The 20,064-nt window shown below is 46.8% G+C and overlaps 1 protein-coding gene across 17 annotated transcripts in view; it reads left to right on the plus strand.

Moving 5' to 3' along the window:
- The window catches only part of DLGAP4 (DLG associated protein 4), a 182,299-nt gene extending 162,661 nt beyond the window's left edge, over positions 1-19,638 (plus strand). For 9 of the 17 annotated variants that reach the window (XM_081097059.1, XM_081097074.1, XM_081097062.1 and 6 more), the window contains 5 exons: positions 1,733-1,821; positions 2,351-2,769; positions 15,473-15,564; positions 16,883-17,038; positions 17,834-19,638. In XM_081097059.1, the coding sequence (XP_080953185.1) occupies positions 1,733-1,821; positions 2,351-2,769; positions 15,473-15,564; positions 16,883-17,038; positions 17,834-18,052 (975 nt within the window). In that variant the 3' untranslated portion in view covers positions 18,053-19,638. Of the gene's footprint in view, positions 1-1,410; positions 1,491-1,732; positions 1,822-2,350; positions 2,770-15,472; positions 15,565-16,882; positions 17,039-17,833 lie in introns of all 17 variants that reach the window. The other 8 variants (XM_081097068.1, XM_081097072.1, XM_081097071.1 and 5 more) reach the window with 2 other exon arrangements.
- The last annotated feature ends 426 nt before the right edge of the window (positions 19,639-20,064 follow it).

A 20,064-nucleotide genomic window follows, 5' to 3' on the forward strand; every position in this document is an offset into this window, starting at 1 on the left:
CCCGACCCGACCCCCCCCCCCCACTCACTCACTCCCCCCCCCCCTCCTGCCTCAACCCCAGGGGACAGTCAAGAAGATGAAGGTGGTGTGCATTGTGGCTTAGGTTTGGAAGGGATCTCCATTTTCCCAGCCGCCCCTGAGCAGGGACATGGCCAAGTAGATAACAAAGCACTAGAATGCCAAAGGAACGTGGTACACAAAGGGGGACTGAATGGACCAAACAAGGCTCACTGAGCAATTTCTTGCACTTGCCTGAAATTTTTTCCCCCCAAGAGGCAGCTCTGGATTTCAGTTTCTCTGCATATATGAGGAGAGAGTTGGCCAGGAGACACTCCTGTTTTTGGGCTCCTTCATGAGGGATCCAACCCCTGCCCTATACAGTGCTCCAGGAGGGATTCCCAGGAACACAGAAAGTAGCCTCATCTCTGACCATTAGTCCTGACCACCCAGAGTCTTTGGGTAGCTCTGTCCTCTCCTGGCTAAACCAGATGCTCTCACCTTTCTGGAAGGTCTGAAGGAGAGTTAGGCTCATCCTTGATTCCTTTACTCAGAAGTATACACAGGGATAAGGACTGTAGTTCTTGGGCCCATCCTGGGCTTCCCCTTCCCGGATCCACCTCTACCCCCATTCCGTGCTCTTGTCCAGTGATGCTGCATTTCCCAAGCTTGTTTTTGCTGAAGGAGAAATGTGGCCACATCCCCATGGCGAGGAGGAGCCTGGTGCTCAGTCCCCTGCCCCAGAAAGCTCCCTGGCCCCTACTTCTTCCATAGAGCCAAGAGACTGGAGAGTCTCCAATTTCCAAGGATAACCTGGCAGCCCTTGTCCCATTCCTTTGTGCCTCAAGCCCTGAGTCAAGTGTGGGTTCTCCCTCATTCATGACAATCATGGAAGGGCTGGCCTGGCTACTCCATGGCCATACACCTTTATCCCAGAAAAGAAAGGCAGGCCTAGGGCATTATCGTTGCTGTGTTTCCTTCTACTTCACAGGAGTATAGACAAAGAGTGCTAGCTTTGCACTTGGCCCTGGCCCTTCCTACCGCTTCCCAGGCAGACCAGTGCTAAAGGTAACCTCAGCCAAGTGTGAGTGAGGCCCAGGAATGGCATCTTATAGAGTCCAGGGACTTTGCCATCTTTCCCATTGGTGACCATTTTCAAACCCAGAACTGCTGTCCAAGTTTTGCCCCTAGTACAGGTACCTCCAGCCTGTCCTTCAGCTGCAGGGTTGGGGAACTGAACACTGTTGCCTTGAGACAGCCCCATCTTCAACTACACCAGATAACGGCTGTGGCTTTGTGTGTGTGTGTGTGTGTTTTCTTTCTCTTTCGTCGTCCTTTCCCTCTCTCTCTCTCTCTCTCTCTCTCTCTCTATCTCTCTCTCTCTCTCTCGCTCTCTCTCTGATGCGTGTAAAGGAGAGGACTAGAAGGAACGGTTCCCACCTCTCGGAGGACAACGGACCCAAAGCGATCGATGTGATGGCACCCTCCTCAGAGTAGGGAAAGCCAGTCATCTCCACCCCATCCCACCTCCTGCCCGCCTCCGCGCGAATGAGCAGTGCCCGGCTTAACCTGGTCCAGCCTTGGGCCCACGTGCAGTGTCCGCATGCCTCGTGTTCGTCTGTCCAAATGTCCGTTTGCGTCGTCCCACTAATGTGAATTTCAGCATCAAGTGTGGTGTTTGTTTTTTATTTTTGTCTTTGTCTCCGTGCCGTTGCTGTCCTTGTCCTTCAATAAGGTTGACTGCATTCAGCCAGTGCCAAAAGAGGAGCCCAGTCTCGCTACCAAATTCCAGTCCATCGGGGTTCAGGTAGAGGACGACTGGCGGTAAGTCGTATGGAGGTGGTGGCTGCTTCTCCCCTCTCCTCTTCCTCCCTCTGCTGTCACCTCCCCTGTGCCTTCTCCTCCTGCTCTCCCTAACCCACTTCTCCTTGCTGAATTTCTAATAACCAAGCTGGGTTTGGGTGTGGGCTATGGCCCATGAATGGGAGGCCGGGCAGGCAGGTGGGTGGGTAAATGAGCAGTTGCTCTGTGAGATGAATCAGCCCACGGGGCCACAGCTGGGCTGAGATGTGAGCTACCCCAACGTTGGTGGTCTTCCTGGCCCCACTGCAGCAAACAGACAACCTTATATGACCTTGTCCTTGTGTGTGTATGCGTGTGGGTGTGGGCGGGGCCAGGGCTGAGCAGAGAATGAGACGGGGGCTGTGGGACCCGCTTCAAGCGCATGGTGAGCAGATGATGCATCCGTTTCTCTGTCTCCCGTGTGTACGGGTTGGGGTGGCTTCTGATCTCTGGCTCTCTTGGTAACTCTTATCTCTTCCTGTCCCCACCCCACTCCACCCCCCACCCACAGAAGCAGCGTCCCCTCTCACAGCATGTCCTCCCGACGGGACACCGACTCCGATACCCAGGATGCCAATGACTCGAGCTGTAAGTCATCTGAGAGAAGCCTCCCAGACTGTACCCCACACCCCAACTCAAACTCCATCAGCATTGATGCCGGCCCTCGGCAGGCCCCCAAGATTGCCCAGATCAAGCGCAACCTCTCCTATGGAGACAACAGCGACCCTGCCCTAGAGGCATCGTCACTGCCCCCACCCGACCCCTGGCTTGAGACCTCCTCCAGCTCCCCGGCAGAGCCAACACAGTCAGGGACCTGCCGCCGAGATGGCTACTGGTTCTTGAAGCTGCTGCAGGCAGAAACAGAGCGGCTGGAAGGCTGGTGCTGTCAGATGGACAAGGAGACCAAAGAGAACAACCTCTCTGAAGAAGGTAGGTGCTACAAGGACATTGTCCTGGGTGAGGGGAGAAGGGATGGACACTAGTTCTCCAGCTTCTGACCAGACGGCCTCAAGCCTCCTAGTGGGAAGGGTCCTTCAGATTCTCTTCCTGCATCAGCTGTGAGCTTATCTCTTCCCCCCCCCCCCCCCCCCCCATCTATCCATCTACCTAGCCAAATCTTTTTCCAGAGAAGACTTATGGCCATAGCTGCCAGTTAAGTAGGCTGTGGGGTCAGTCACACCTAGATTTGAATCCTAGCTCTTTCCTTACTAGGGAAGTGACCTTGTTCAGGTTACTCTGAGCCTGTTTCCTTATGTTATGTAGAGATAATCCTACTCTCTAGCTGCATAAGCAAGCACATTGTGAGGATTGAATGTGGCAATCATGTAAAGGACCCAACAAAGTGCTACAGTACCATAATTATGCCTTCAGCAGCTCTGTATTGAGCACCTAGCAGAAAGGATCTGTGGGCCTCAACAGGGTTCAAGGAACTATGAATTGGTGAGACAGAAGTCATCTACTTTTCCACTTATGTTTCTATCTATACCATGCCTATTTCTAAATATTCCCCTGAGAAATTAGTTCAAGAAAACTAGAAATATGTAGGGAGCCTAAATTCACAGGTGGTTAATATATAGGAGAGTGGCGATTTGGAGGCAGGCTCCTGTGGGAAGCTCCAGGCCACAGTGCCAGGAACCACACCTGTATTGGCCTGGTTCAGCCAAGGCTGCAGTCTTCAGCCAGCCCCTTGCACAGAAAGTCCAAGAAGACCAGGTCTGCAAGGTATCCAGAGGGTCGGAGCCAGCATCTCACTGACCCCTGATGGGATGGGGCCTGAAGAAGCACCCTCTGATGACTCAAAGAGTGCTTCAGAGTCACTGTTTTCACTGTCCTCTAGGCCAGTTCCTATCTTTTTTTTTTAACTAAAGCATTAGCATTCTTGGTTGTTTATATTGATTTTTAGAAAGAGAGGTAGGGAGAGAGATAGAGCTAGAAACATCAATGAGAGAGAAACATCGATCGGCTGCCTCCAGCATGCCCTCCTACCGGGGGTCCAGCCCGCAAGCTGGGCATGTGTCCTGACTGGGAATTGAACCAATGACCTCTTGGTTGAGCCACATCAGCTGGGTCAGTTCCCACTGTGTGTGTGCAGGGAACTGTTGTGAGGTATATACCTATTACTTTTTACAATAGTATTTTAAAAATTGGAACGGAGACAAGGATCAGTGAGAGCACTAAAAGGCTAACAAGCCACCCAACCCACTGCCCTACCTTAGCCTTATCCACTGTCAGCCTCATCAGCTGCATATTCTGTGTTTGTACTTACCTTCACATTTCTTCTTTTAATGTGATTACCTTTTATTTCAACTCTAAAATTCATTATCATTATATATTGATTTCCTGCTATCATAGATGAGTATTTAGCTCTGTCACCTCCACCTCCTGTCCTACCCTCCATATATTACATCACAGTTTTGGGTTAAATAACAACCAATATTTCTGTTTACTATGAGCATGTATATATTGTTCACTGCAGAACCAAATAATATATTATGGTTTCTTTTCTTGTTCTTTTTTTAATATATTTTTATTGATTTCAGAGAGGAAGAGGGAGGGGAAAGATAGAAACATCAATGATGAATCATTAATTGGCTGCCTCCTGCACACCCCTCACTGGTGATCGAGCCCACAACCCAGGCATGTGCCCTTGGCTGGAATCGAACCTGGGACCCTTCAGTCCGCAGGCTGACGCTCTATCCACTGAGCCAAACCAGCTAGGGCTATTTTCTTTTCTTACACATTTTGTTTTTCCTAGAATGAATAGTTGCCCCATCTTTCTTATATACTTTATTTTCTAAACTCTTATTTGTAATTTTTTCATATGCTCCACCAGATCTGCTAACCCTCCAGATGTGCACACATGATTTCCTGTTTTCCCTGCTGTCCTCTCCTATCCTCTGCTCTGATCTAGCCAGGTAGCTTTCTGGGCCTGCTGCCTAGCTGCTGTCCAGTGACTTCCCTTTTGGTCTTGGGACTGCCCTTGGCCACTTTCCCATGATGGACATCATGCTTTTTGGACCACATGTTCTTTTGCTTTCTTGGCATCAATCAGTCCCTCATCTTACTAGAGCATACCTTCAACTGGAGGTAAATTTTTGGAAACTGCCATGTCTTTAATTCAGACCTCACACAGTTTGCTGGGTGTAGAGTTGAAAGTAATAAATAAAAATTATATATAAATGTATTTATATGTATATACAATTTATATATATATATATATCTACACTAATAAAAGAGAAAAATGGTAATTGGCGTACGGCGATACCTTTTTCATTGGCTAATCAGAGCTATATGCAAATTAACTGCCAACTAAGATTGGCAGTTAACTGCCAACTAAGATTGGCGGTTAACTGCCAACAAGATGGCGGCTAATTTGCATATGTAGGCACAATGGAGGGAGGCAAAAGGGAAAGCAGGAAGAAGCCCCCTGCCACTGACAGTGATCTGAAACCCAGCGGGGAGGTAAGAGCTGGGGGGCAGGGCAATGGCGGCCCTGGGGTCGCCTTTGCCCTGCCCCCCAGCCATGATCAGAGAATCAGGCGCCTTTGCCGCCCTGGCCAGTGATAGCAGGAAGTAGGGGTGGAGCCAGCGATGGGAGCTGGGCACGGTCGAAGCTGGCAGTCCCAGGAGCTAGGGGTCCCTTGCCTGGGCCTAAAGCGAAGCCCACGATCGCGGCGCCCCCCGCTGCCACTGCAGGTCCCCGCTGCCTGGGCCGGACGCCTAGGCCAGAGGCGTTAGGCCTGGGCAGGGGCGGAGCCTGCAACCGCGGGGAGCTGGGGGTCCCCTGCCCAGGCCTGACACCTCTGCCGGAGGCCTCAGGTCTGGTCAAGGGGCCGATCCGGTGATTGGTGATCGGAGGGTGATGAGGGTCAACTCCTCTGGCCGAGGCATCAGGCCTGGGTGGGGGGCGGAGCCGGGGATTGGGGGGATATGATGGTCCCCTTGCCCAGGCCTGAAGCCTGGGTCAGAGGCGTCAGGCTTGGGCGGGGGCTGGAGCAAGCGATCAGAGGGAGATGGGGGTCCCCTGCCCAGGCATGATTCCTGGGCCAGAGGCCTCAGGCCTGGGCGGGGGCCAGAGCCAGTGATCGGGGGGAGATGGGGGTCCCCTGTCCAAGCCTGACACCTCTGGCGGAGGCGTCAGGCCTGGGCAAGGGGCCAATCAGGCGATCGGAGGGTGATGGGGGTCAACGCCTGAGGGCTCCCAGTATGTGAGAGGGGGCAGGCTGGGCTGAGGGACACTCCCCCCCCCCCTTCACACCCAGTGCACGAATTTCGTGCACCGGGCCCCTAGTATATAAATAAAGTAGAAAATAGTTTTCCCTCAGAATCTTAAGGGCTGTATGTAATGTGTTAACTTTCATTGTTTGTAATGAAAAGTTTGGTGCCATTCCAATTCTTAGTCCTTTGTATTTTTTTTTATCTTGGAAGCTATTAGGATCTTCACTTTATTTATCTTGTGAAACTTCTCAATGATGTGCTATGGAATGGGTCTTTGTCCACTTATTGTGCCAGTAACAAATAGGCCATTTCTAAAGGGTGTCCCAAAATTCACACAAGAAGTAATTTTGATAGAAAACACAGGTTTATAATTAAAAATTGTAAATTTTTTATTGATTCATAAAGTATACAGTATAGGGTTATGTATGGAATAGAATATCAGGTAAATGGCCTCCACAGCTTTGCTGGCACATACGCACTCTTTTGTTGAAATTTTCCATGACTGAAATGTGGCTGCTCAGGCAATAACAGTTAATGGTGCTTGCTATTGCGACATGATAATCCAGTTTTTTGTGCCGTGGAGGCCATTTACCCGATAAGCTATTCCATACATAACCCTATACTGTATACTTTATGAATCAATAAAAATTTACAATTTTTAATTATAAACCTGTGTTTTCTATCAAAATTACTTCTTGCGTGAATTTTGGGACACCCTTTATGTGGGGACTCGGGTCTTCCATTTCTGAGAATAGTCTTTCATTAATTTTAAAAAATAATTTCCTCTCTTCCATTTGTTTTGTTTTCTCTCTGTGAAATTCCTGTCACTCAGATGTTGGACCTGCTGGATTGATCCTCAGTCTCTGATCTATTTCTCCTAGTATCTATTTTTTTGTTCTCTTTCTAGAAAGCTTTTTCTTTTTTCTTATTTTCCCCCACACTATAAAGACTTGAGCTATGCCATAAAATTCACTCTTTTAAAGTTCAGTAGCAGTTAGTACACTCGCAGTGTTGGCAGTGTTGTGCAACCATCACTGAAAAGAAACCCCATAACTATAATACATGGTAATTGTGTCTGGCTTCTTTTGCTTTGCATAATGTTTTCAAGGTTTATCCATATTGTAGCATATGTCAGTACTTCATTCCTTATTTCTGAGTAACATTCCATTTTATGGATATACTACATTTTACTTATACAGCCACCTGTTGATGAACATTTGGGTTATTTCCATTTGGGGGCTACTATGAATAATGCTGCTGTATGAACATTTGTGTACAAGTTTTATATAGGTATATTTTTATTTCTTTTGGATATATACCTAGGAGTGGAAATGCTAGTAACTCTATATTTAACTTGAGGAACCTGCAAAACTGTTATCCACAGAGGCTATACCATTTAACATTCCCACGTGAGGGTTCTAATTTCTCCACATCCTAACCAACTCTTAACAGTATTGGTATTTTTTATTATAGTCATCCGAGTGGATATAAAGTAGTATCTCATTGTGGTTTTGATTTGCATTTTCCTGATGGCTAATCATGTTGATCATCTGTGCATGAATAGAGGAATCTATTGAGGTTGGGAGTTTTTCTTGACTTTATTTCCAAACTCTGTCCATCAAATATTCACTATGGTCATCTAAATAAGAGCTCTTTCTTATTCTGTTCCTTTTTCATAAAATTTTTATCCTTGTTTTATGGATAGAGCTATACATATACACACATACACACACACACACACACACATATATATATATATACACACACACACATAAACATATATACATATATACGTATACTAGTATGTGTGTGTTGTGTATGTGTGTGTGTGTGTGTATGTATGTATGTGTGTGTGTGTATATATATATATATATATATATATATATATATATATACACACACACATACACATACTAGGGGCCCGGTGCATGAAATTCATGCACTCAGGCAAAGGGGGCTGTCCCTCAGCCTGGCCTGTGTCCTCTTGCAGTCCAGGAGCCCTCAGGGGATGTCCGACTGGGGAGCAAGCCTAAGCCGGCAATTGGACACCCTTAGTGCTGTTGCAGAGGTGGGAGAGGCTCCCACCACCGCTGCTGCACTTGCCAGCCGTGAGCCAGATTCTGGCTGAGCGGTGCTCCCCTTGTGGGAGCACACTGACCACCAGGGGACAGCTCTTGCATTGAGCTCCTGCCCCCTGGTGGTCAGTACGCATCACAGCAACTGGTCAACCGGTTGTTCGGTCGCTTAGGCTTTTATATATATAGATACACACACACACACACACATATATGATTTACATAAACATTTTTAACTTCTCATTTGACCCTGTATTGTCTCTATTTCCTTTAGGGTTCTTTTTATATTAGTCTTTTGGGTTAGAGGCTTTTCGGGAATGTCCAGTGATCTTTGATTATTTACTTGTATTTAAAAGTGAGGAATTGACTCAGGAGTAAGAAGGGAAGAAGCCGGAGATTGCTGCTTTTGTTGTAAGCCTAGTGGTTCCACTTGTTTTTTACTTTCATGATTTAAGTTAAAATAAAACTTAATTTTAGAGTTTCCAAAAGCTAATTATATAAAACAATAAAAAGAACAAAAGTCATGGTAATATGCTGTTAATGTTAGTAATATATGGTAATAACATCAAAGATGAAGAGTCATTATTTAAGCATCAGGCCGAAACCGGTTTGGCTCAGTGGATAGAGCATCGGCCTGCGGACTGAAAGGTCCCAGGTTCGATTCCAGTCAAGGGCAGGTACCTGGGTTGCAGGCACATCCCCAGTAGGAGATGTGCAGGAGGCAGCTAATCGATGTTTCTCTCTCATCGATGTTTCTAACTCTCTATCTCTCTCCCTTTCTCTCTGTAAAAAATCATTATTTAAGCATCGGGATCAAAACCCTTTAATGGCAGGATAAAAGCTATTATGAATAATGTTATGTTCAATCATTTGAATATAAAACTAGGTAGTAATATCCTGACTTTCATTTCTGATGTTAGTAATTTGTATCTTCTCTTTTTCTCTTAGTCTGCTTAGCTAAAGGTTTGTCAGTTTTGATCTTTTTTTTAAAATATATTTTATTGATTTCTTTTTTTTTTTACAGAGAGGAAGGGAGAGGGATAGAGAGTTAGAAACATCGATCAGCTGCCTCCTGCACACCTCCTACTGAGGATGTGCCCACAACCAAGGTACATGCCCTTGACCAGAATGCCCTTGAACCGGGAACCTTTCAGTCCGCAGGCCAGTGCTCTATCCACTGAGCCAAACCAGTTAGGGCTTGTTGATCTTTTTGAAGAAACAACTTTTGGTTTCATTGATTTCCCTATTTTCTATTCTCTATTTCATTTATCTCTGCTCTAATTTTTATTATCTGTTATTCCTTCTTCTACCTTTGGATTTAGTTTATTCTTTTTATAGTTTCTTAAGTGTAAGGCTAGGTTGTTGATTTGAAATCTTTTTTTTCTTTTTTTAAATATATTTTTATTGATATCAGAGAAGAAGGGAGAGGGAGAGAGCAGAACATCAATGATGAGAAAGAATCATCCATTGGCCACCTCCCGCACACCCCCCACTGGGGATGGAGCTGCAACCCGGGCATGTGCCCTTGACCGGAATCGAACCCAGGACCCAACAGTCCGAAGGCTGACACTCTATCCACTGAACCAAACCAGACAGGGCTTTTTTTTTTTTAAAAAAATGTAAGCATTAATAGCTATAGCACCACTTTTGCTGTATCATGTAGGTTTGGTATGTTGTGTTTTCATTTTCATTTCTCTCTAAGTATTTTCTAATTTCCCTTGTGATTTCTTCCTTGATCCATTGGTTGTTTAAATGTGTTGCTTAATTTCCACAATTTTGTGAATTTTCCAGTTTTCCTTTTGTTATTGATTTCTAACTTCATCCCATTTGATCAGAGAAGATACTTTGTTACCTTCTTTAAAATCTTTTGAGTCTTAATTTATGGCCTGGAAAATGTCCCATGTACACTTGAGAAGAATATGTATTCTATTGTTGTTGGGTAGTGTTCCGTATACGTTGGGTAGTTGCTTTGTTGTGTTGCTTAAAGTCCTCTATTCCCTTACTTATCTTCCATCTAGTTGTTCTATCCATTATTGTGAATGGGGTATTTAAGTATCTATTCTTGTAGAACTATTTCTCCCTTCAGTCTGGCAGTTTTTCCTTCATATATTTGGATGGTCTGTCATTAGGTGTTTATGTTTGTATTTCTTATATCTTCTTGCTGTCTTGAATGCATCTTTGATTCTTAAGAACACCTTCTGTATTCCAAAAGTATAGAGATTTTTTTCATGGTTTCAAAGTTTGTTTTTTGTTGTTGTTGTTTTCTATTGACGTCAGAGAGAGGGAGAGGAAAAGAGAGATAAAAACATCATTGATGAAAGAGAATCATTGATCAGCTACCTCCTGCACGCCCCCTACAGGAAATTGAGCCCACAACTTGGGCATGTGCCCTAAGAATCAAACTGTGTCCTCCTGGTTCTTAAGTCAACACTTAACTGAGTCACACTGGCCAGGCCAAAGTTTGGGGTTTTATTTATTTATTTCTATGTAGGTGTTTAATCCATCTGCAATTTGTATTTGTGCATTCTAGGATCTCATTTTATTTTTTTTCATATGGAAAGCCAGCTGTCACAACACTAGTTACTGAAGTCTTTACTTTTCTCACTGGTTAGTAATGCTAGGTCAATCACAACCTCTGCCAGATTTTAACATATGCAGGGGTGTGTTTCTGGGCTCCATTCTGCTCCTCTGCTCTTTTGTCCTTTTCTGTGTTAATACAACTACAGTTACCATAGCTTTGTAACACGACTTGGTATCTAGTAAGGTGAATCCTCCTTCCTTATTCTTTTTGTCCAAAAAAGAAAACTTAAATTACATCTTCACTCATCTAAGACTAATTTTAGAATTAGTATGTCAAGTTCCTCAGAAAAATTTGTTTGATTAATATCTCTATGAAAGTCTTAATATATTTTATTAGATTTATTCCTTAATACTTTTAGTTTTTGATAGTAAAATGAAATTTTTTTAAATCTTCATCCACAGATATGCTTTTTTATTGATTTTTTTAGAGGGAGAGGTTGGGGGGGAGACATTGATAAGTTACCTCCCACACCCCAACCAAGGATCAAACCCACAACCTAGATATGAGCCCTGATCAGGAATGGAAACTGCAACCTTTTAGTGCACAGGATGACAGCCAACTGAGCCACCCTGCCAGGGCTCATTCTATATGATAAAAGCCTAATATGCAAGTTCTCCCCTCGGGCAGTGGCTTGACCAGGAGTTCAACCAGGAGACTGAGAGTCGGACCGCTCACTATGATGTACGCTGGCCACCAGAGGGTGGGGCGGAATACGGCGGGTGTCAGCGGTACTGGCAGTGGGCAGCAGTCCTGATGGGCCCCAAGGAAAGCAGGACTGCAGTGGGATGGTGGAGCTGGTGAGTGGGCAGCACCAGGCCAAGGCAGGTACGAGCGGGGCCCAATCACCTGGCCCATCATCCCACAGGTGGCGACCAGCAGCAGCTGTGGGGGGCTGAGCCACCGCCCAGCTCCCAGGTGCTGAGGGAGCTGGGCAGGGGGCCCGGCCCCAATTGATTGCCCGCAGGCGGGATGGTGGAGCAGGTGAGGGGGCAGTGCCAGGCCAAGGCGGGATGCCAGGCAGGGCTGCAGAGCTGCGAGGCTGGGGGCGTGAGCTGGAGCCCGATCTCCACAGGCCACCCCGAGGGACCCCACCTGTGCACGAACTCTTGTACTAGGCCTCTAGTTTTTAAATATTTATGTATTCCAATTTGTTATTGCTAGTAGATAGAAATGATGTTTGATCCCTGTACGTTGATCTTGTGTCAAGCAGCTCTGAATAATTCTCAGTTCTCTTGGATTCACATCATAAATGATCATAGTGTTTGTTAAAATGGCAATTTTGCCAAAACCGGTTTGGATCAGTGGATAGAGCGTCGGCCTGCGGACTCAAGGGTCCCGGGTTCGATTCTGGTCAAGGGCATGTACCTGGGTTGCGGGCACATCCCCAGTGGGAGATGTGCAGGAGGCAGCTGATCGATGTTTCTCTCTCATCGATGTTTCTAACTCTCTATCTCTCTCCCTTCCTCTCTATAAAAAATCAACAAAATATATTTTTAAAAAATAAAAATAAAAATAAAATAAAATGGCAATTTTGTGGGTCTCTAATCTTACTGTGTCTCATGCATAGCTTGTCTAACTGCAAGAACTTAAGGACATTGTGAAATAGTAGGAAGAAATAGCTTCTCTCCTCTGGTCCTAACCTTCATTAATTGAGCAGTTTACTGAATACCTACGATCTGCCAGGCACTGTTCTAGTTTTTGGTGTTTAGTAGTGAACAAAATAAAGTACTGCCCTCATGGAGCTTGCATGGGCGAAGCAGTGTTGCTGTCTCATTTAGGGAGGTCAGAAAAGGCCTCCCTGGTAAGGTGATTTGAGCAGAAACCTGAAGGGCAAGAGGTCTTAGAGATCTGAAGATCAGATGTAATTGCAGGGGCAGAGAATCCTATTGTGGGCAAATGATGGACATGTTCCCGGCCTAGGGAAGGTGGCCAGTGTGGCTGCAGCAGTGAGCAGGAGTGACTGGTGAGGTGGAAAAAGGCAATTGGAACCCAACTGAATGAGGGTTTTAAGAAGGTCAGCTGTGTGCTGCTGATGCTGAGGGGCATCACTGCAGAGTGAGAAAGTGGGAGGAGGCTGAGGAGAAATCTGTGTGAGGAGAAATCTGAAATGGTCCTCCGAAGAGTGCAGGGGCACTGAGGGAAGGCTGCAGAGGGAGAACTGGAGTGGGGCAGGGTTCAAACTGGAAAGGTTCATCTTTCCCTTTGACTGCTTTTTAAGAGTTCCTCTTTGTCTTTGGTTTTACTGTAAATAAGTGTGGATTTGCTTTGGATTCATTTGAATTTCAGACTCTGAGGACTGGTGTCAGCCATTTCTGGAAAATTCTAAATCATGATCTCTTTGAATATTTTTCTTCCATTCTCTCTATTCTCTTCTTTTAGAATGCTGATATTCTCCCTCTCTCTTCCAGGCCTCTCAATTACTTTCTTCATTATAGTTTCTCTTTAATACATGTAACTTTTATTTCTTAAAAAATAAGGTACCCTGCCCTAACCGGTTTGGCTCTGTGGATAGAGCGTCAGCCTGCAGACTGAAGGGTCCCAGGTTCGATTCCGGTCAAGGGGCATGTACCTTGGTTGCAGGCACATCCCCAGTAGGGAGTGTGCAGGAAGCAGCTGATCGACGTTTCTCTCATCGATGTTTCTAACTCTCTATCCCTTCCTCTCTGTTAAAAAAAAAAATCAATAAAATATATATATTTTTAAAAATAAGGTACCCAAGTGCAGTCTTATGGTTAGGAGTTCAAGACTTTTTTTTGTATTCCCACTCTACTTTAGACCAAGCCAGGCACATCCTGCTATCTCCGGCAAGGGGGAGGGATACTCATTTTATTTTCAGCAGCTTAGCTATTCATTTAATCAAGCAGTTTGAGTGTTTTACATTGTTTACCTTGGCCTCTCTGGTTTTCAGCAGCGTTTATTCATGTGCTGCTTGTAGTGTACCCCTTGTTTCTGTGATGACCTAGTTCCAGAGCTCATGTTTTATCTCTTTCTATTGTCTTGCATCTGTTGGGAGCACCTCAATCTCTGCTTTGAACTGTTTTCACAGACTTAGAACTAAATGTCATATTTTTCATCTACTCCCTGGCAACAATTTTCTGGTGAATGTTCACTTGCCACTTGCAGTTCCTATAATACCTGTTTAGCTCCTATGTTGGTTCCTCTTGTCATTAGCTCATTATGGGAGGGCTGCTTACCATGCAAAGACCTCCCCTGCCTGGGTGCTGAACCAGGTTCAGGAAAGCCCTGCTACAGTCCACATCCCCTTTCATTTTAAATAAGAGATTATTGGCCTCGCCTCTCAAGGTGTGCTACTTTGGAGAACTCAAAACTGTCACCGATATCTGAGACCTTCAACCTCAAGACCTGTCCCTGTGTGGCTACCAGCGCATGGTCATGTGGCAGCAGTTCACATTGTGCTCCAGGTTCTATCAGATACGATTTGCATTTCCACTTCTTGTTTACTCTGTTTTGCTTTTCAGGGATTTCTGAGAGGAATGGGAGGTGGTATTTCTTTAGGCCACCACTTTAAAGTCACACTAAAAGATCAACCTGTATTCCTGGCTAACTCTTCTTTTGGGAGTCTCTTTGCTTATATCTTATTTAAGACTTTTACATTTATGTTCATAATGAAAGTGATCTGTTCTTGGCATGTCCTATCTGCTGTCAGGGCTCCTGAAATTAGTTGTGTCATTTTCTATCTTTACTTACTCTTTGGAAGAGTTTGAATATAAGACAGGGATTATCTGTTCCTTGAAGGTTTTGTAAAACCTCATCTGTAGCCCTAGCCAGTTTGGCTCAGTGGATAGAGCGTCAGACTACAGACTGAAGGGTCCCAGGTTCGATACTGGTCAAGGGCACGTGCCTGAGTTGCGGGCTCGATCCCCAGTAGTGGGTGTGCAGGAGGCAGCCGATCAATGATTCTCTCTCATCATTGTTTCTATCTCTCCCTCCCTCTCCCTTCCTCTCTGAAATCAATAAAAATATATTTTTAAAAAACAACAAAAAAAACCTCATCTGTAAAACTACATAGGCCTGGTTTCTTTTTCTGGAAAGCTTAAGTTCCGCTTCACTGTTTGTGTTTTTTTGCTTCACTTTTTTTTTTTTAATATATTTTATTGATTTTCCACAGAGAGGAAGGGAGAGGGATAGAGAGCTAGAAACATCGATGAGAGAGAAACATCGATCAGCTGCCTCCTGCACATCCCCTACTGGGGAAGTGCCCGCAACCCAGGTACATGCCCCCGACCGGAATCGAACCTGGGACCTTTCAGTCCGCAGGCCAACCTCTATCCACTAAGCCAAACCGGTTTCGGCTTGCTTCACTTTTTAAAAACAGTTATTTACCTAATCAGATTTTCTATTTCTTCTTGAGTCTATGAGAGTAATTTACATTTTTCTGGAAAAATTTTCCACTTAAACTGTTTTCAAATTTATTGCCATAAAATGGAGTTCATTTTTATGTATTGTTTGCGTTTTTCACAAAGACCAACTGCCATCTATAATAATAATAAAAGCATAATATGCTAATTAGACCAGCCGACCTTCCAGATGAAGCTGGGGCTGTGAAGGCCGAGGCAAGCCGCCTCGGCTGCAAGGGTGGAGCCCCTTGCACGAATTTCGTGCATTGGGTCTCTAGTCACTTAATAATGACTGGTATCGCAAGATGGGGCAGGGAGATGGAAGCTATGACCGTGTCCTGCCTTCCACCCAGGAAACCTGTGCTTGGCTCAGTCAGTCTATTCCACCTTCTCTTTCTCAGTCTTAGGAAAAGTCCTCAGTGCTGTGGGCAGTGCCCAGCTACTGATGTCCCAGAAATTCCAGCAGTTCCGGGGCCTCTGTGAGCAAAACTTGGTGAGTGTGATTTTTTCTTACTCCACAGCAGGGCTTCTAGCCTTTGGCAGCCTGCCAGCTCCCTCAGCTGAATTAACCCCTCTGAGCCTCTGTGACCTCCTTGTGGCAATAGAAAGGTGATGACAATGCCTAGTGCAAGAAAGGGGCCAGGAGTGGTCTTTTCAGATCGCTAAACCTTTTGAAACAGAAAACTGATATAAAAATAGCCAATGAAAGTTAAAGTTCAGTTAGCATTGATTTATTTTATTAGGCATATAAGAAAACATCTAAGAAAACAGTCAAGGTAAGAAATTTTAAAATATCACCACTAGGCTTGATGGGTTTCCCTCTTCCTCACCCCTTCCTGCTGGGAGTGTGAAAACCTCTCTCCAACTTGCCAAAGGGGCTGTACTCTTAGAGGTAGAGGGCAGTGTCAGTGTTCGTCTCCAGGACCTGTAGGGGTTTGGCTTGGACAGTCATGATGAGGAACATGTTGTCAGAGAACAAAATGATGGGAGGGATCCTGGCTTCTCCCCACCTGACTGTGAGACCATGCCAGGGACTTCTGTTTTCTCCCTGTAAAATGAGAACTGTTGTTGGCCTGGCATGCATGAGGGGCAGGCGGGCCTTCCTCCCTGCAGCCCTACCGTGGTGGCAAAGGCCTCAGTCTCCCATGTATGTGCAGAGCCTACTCTCATGATAGGACTTGCTCTTTCTCCCAAAGATCTCCACCATCAGGGCTGGTAGTGACCAGGAATTATGCCGGGCGCGCTTGGGCCTTTTCTCTGCGTCTCGCATGGAGGGGGAGACGTGAACCTGCTTGTACAAGTTAGGAGGCGCTTTCAGGATTAAAGAATAATGAAAGACAGACATAAAATTAGATTAAAAGCTTGGGCTGGGTGTGATGTCTGCCCTCTGACTCGAGACACAGAGAGAGCCTGCCCTCTGATGGAGGGACAGACACAGAGAGTGCAAGCTGTTTATTATATACTCGAATTACAGGAAGTTACATCACATCTGGGTGGGCCTTCGACATCATGAGATCCATCCCCTTACCACTGGGCGGGAGAGTCAGACTGAGTGGCGTCCAATCTCTTGACTGGGTTCCGCCTTCAGGGCGTGGCTTTGCCCTTGCACTTAATTTTAGCTGACGTAAATTAAGCCAGATTAAGCCAGTGTTTACTAATGGCCCTTAACAAGGAACTACCTTAATTCACTCATGCAGTACTGACCCTGGGCATAGGAGAGCTAGACTAGGCCCCAAGAGACCCCAACCGTGGCCGGGGGGCAGGACATGTCTCTGCCTTGCTTGTCCCACTGATAACGCTCTGCCCCACAGAACCCTGACGCCAACCCACGTCCAACAGCCCAGGACCTGGCAGGGTTCTGGGACCTGCTACAGCTCTCCATCGAGGACATCAGCATGAAGTTTGATGAACTCTACCATCTCAAGGCCAATAGCTGGCAGCTGGTGGAGACGCCCGAGAAGAGGAAGGTGAGCATGGAGCAGTGCGGAGGGGAAGTCCAGGGACAAATTCCTGGTCGGCAATAACGCTGCCCACATCGGTCAGTGCTGCTTGGCTCCCTTCTCCATGTGTCGTCTTTGAGCTGGGGGCTCACGTCCATCCATGCGTGGGGTCCATGCTCAGCACTCATCCAGCATGCTGCTCTCTCTGTGTAGTGAGGCTGCCCTCTGAAGTTTGCCACTGCATGTTCAGAAAATGGGGCTCCTTGGAGAGGTGCCCACAGCCTTGAACACTAGAATAGGCTGTTGAAACTCCAGAGGCAGAAAAAAGGTCCTTCTCCTGGGGCTACGCAGGAGTATACCAGAGCCAGCTCTTCCCTGAGGCCCAGGTTCTTCTGTAAAACAGCAGAACCAGTGACCCTATGGTGACTGGACTGTGGGCCTTGGAAGTTCTGATCCCCTAGAATAGCATGTGGCCTGAGAGTTGGAGGCCCTGAATTTAATCCCATCTCTGGCTGTGACTCAGATCATTCCTGCCTGAGTCTCAGGATCCAATGGTTCAGAGCAGGGGTGGAAAAGGTCACCTGTCTATCCCTTCCTGCTGGAACATTCTAGGATTCTAAGCTTGCTTTTTGTTCCTATGCCTGTGCTATTCCCACTATCATTGCTTCTTGTGGCTTCCTGATTCCAAATGTGTGTTGCTTGTGCCCAATGCGGGGAGGCTGGGGTGGAGACTACAGCTGCCAGCATATAGGGAGTGGTAGTGCCACACCAAAGGTGGCACCTTTATTTTATTTCTCTTCCCTCCTCACTGTCTCACTAAAGGAAGAAAAGAAACCACCCCCTCCGGTCCCAAAGAAGCCAGCCAAATCCAAGCCGGCAGTGAGCCGCGACAAGGCCTCCGACACCGGGGACAAGCAGCGTCAGGAGGCGCGCAAGAGACTCCTGGCCGCCAAGCGGGCAGCTTCCGTGAGGCAGAACTCGGCCACAGAGAGTGCGGACAGCATCGAGATCTACGTCCCTGAGGCCCAGACCCGGCTCTGAGACCAGGAAGCAGGAAGCCAACAATTTTCAGTCATTTTAAAAAAAAAACAAAAACACACAAACTAAATACGAATGGAACAAAATTTTCTCAACCTTTAGTATGGTTATTCTATCTAGAGACCCTGAGCCAACTTTCAAATTGATGCATACAAGGGCTCACAATTTGGCTTTTTTGGGTCCCTCCCAGCTTTAGGTTATGAAGACTTCACACACAAAAAAAGTCAACAAAAACACAAAACTATAAAACTTTCTTTCCTCTTGCTGGCCGTGGTGGACTAGATGGAGGGACTTCAGCAACGCCCGGCCCAGCCTGCAGGTTGCAGTCTTTTTACTTGTTCTGTCTAATGAGAACTTAAACGAGCTTGTTTACAAGACGACAGTCCAAGGGCAGCCTTGGGCACCTGCCATGTCCTTCCTTTCCCAGCTACCCTCACGCTGACCTCGAAGTTTTCATTCTTACGTTTCTTTCCCTTCAGAGCTCACACAGGGGTCACCATCCCGGCTGGTGGCTTTCTGGGTCTCAGCCCTCTTTGCAGGGGAGAGCCCAGAGGACAGAGATGGACACATGTTCCCTCCCCACCAAGTGCTCACACACAGTCACACATGTGCACACACACAGATGTAGGTTCCTCTCAGCAGAAGCAACCCCCACCCTGTGATCTGCCAGCCCTCAAGCAGGCGATGCATCTCCCTGAAAAGATGAGGAGGGTATAAGTATTTGGGAGGGAAATGAGATAAAAACTACAGTATCACATTCCAGACTCCTGCCTTTTTCTTCTCTCCAGCCCTTCTTCCAGCAAAATGTATGGCTCAGTGACTCACAGAGGACACTTGAGGGACCCCATTTGTCTGTCCCTGGCTAAGCCTGTGTACAGTACCCGGGGGGCAGGCGGCTGTGTCTGTAGTATGTGTACATATGCACATAGACCTCTTAGAGTGTATATTTAACAAACACCCATCTGCTCACCATGCCCACCAGCGCCACCGCTGGCTCTTGGGGCACCTGGCAGGAGGCAGGTGTGTGAATAGCATATATTTTTACATGTACTATATCTAGGTGTGTGTACAAGTGTGTGTAAAAATATATACTTTGTGTGTAAGCAGCCTTTTTTTTTTTTCCGTCTCCCACCTGCCCAGCCTCTAAGTTTTCTGTTCTGTTCTTCTTTTTTTTTTTTTTTTTTTTTTTTTTACCCCATCCACCCTTCTTTCTCCCCTGCCCCCTAGCCCCACTCCCAGGGTGTCATGAGCCCTGAGCTGCAATGGCCCCGGTCTGTGGGGAGGGGTGGGGAGGGCAGGAGGAGGGGAGGGCGAGGCCCAGCCTGCAGCAAGCTCAGTGCACGAGGGCTGCTCTCTGCCGGGTGTAGGCTACAGCACTGGAGACGTTCTCGTGTCCAGCACTTGCTGCAGGGGCCCTGGGTGAACTGAGGGCCTGTTCTGGGGCTCCATCCCAGTTTGGCCACCGTCTGTGACCTTGGGCAAGTCACTTGACCTCCGTGTGCCTCAACTTCCTCCTCTGTAAAATGGGGACAGTCCCTGCCCCTCCCTACCTCACAGGCATGTTGTGAGAATAAATGAGGTAACGTGTACCAAGGGCTCATGGTGTTATTGTGGTGGGTGGGCCAGGCTGGGAGAAGGCAGGGGGAGTAGACTCCCCAGAAGACTAAGCCAGACTCCCTCCCAAACAGCAGCTCCATGAAGACAGCGGGCCTGGGCACAGGCCGTGATTCCAGCTGTCAACAGCTCCATGATCCTGGGCAAGAAAATCAAGTTCTCAATTTCCTCACCTGGACACGTGTACAGCATCTACTTACTGGCTTCCTCTGATAAATAAATGCGTAATAGCTGTTGTATGGGAACTAAGATGGGCTGCCCTCACTAACAACCAGACCCAACTCTGCATATGTCCTGGGATGGGGTACTCGATACCCTCACCCCCACAGCTGCCTCCACCCTGACAGTGCACTGAACGTGCCTCCCGAGGAGTTCCTCTACCAGGCCCAGCGCCCACAGTT

Source organism: Myotis nattereri, assembly GCF_964212035.1.
Source record: "Myotis nattereri genome assembly, chromosome: 8".
Lineage (NCBI taxonomy): Eukaryota > Metazoa > Chordata > Mammalia > Chiroptera > Vespertilionidae > Myotis > Myotis nattereri.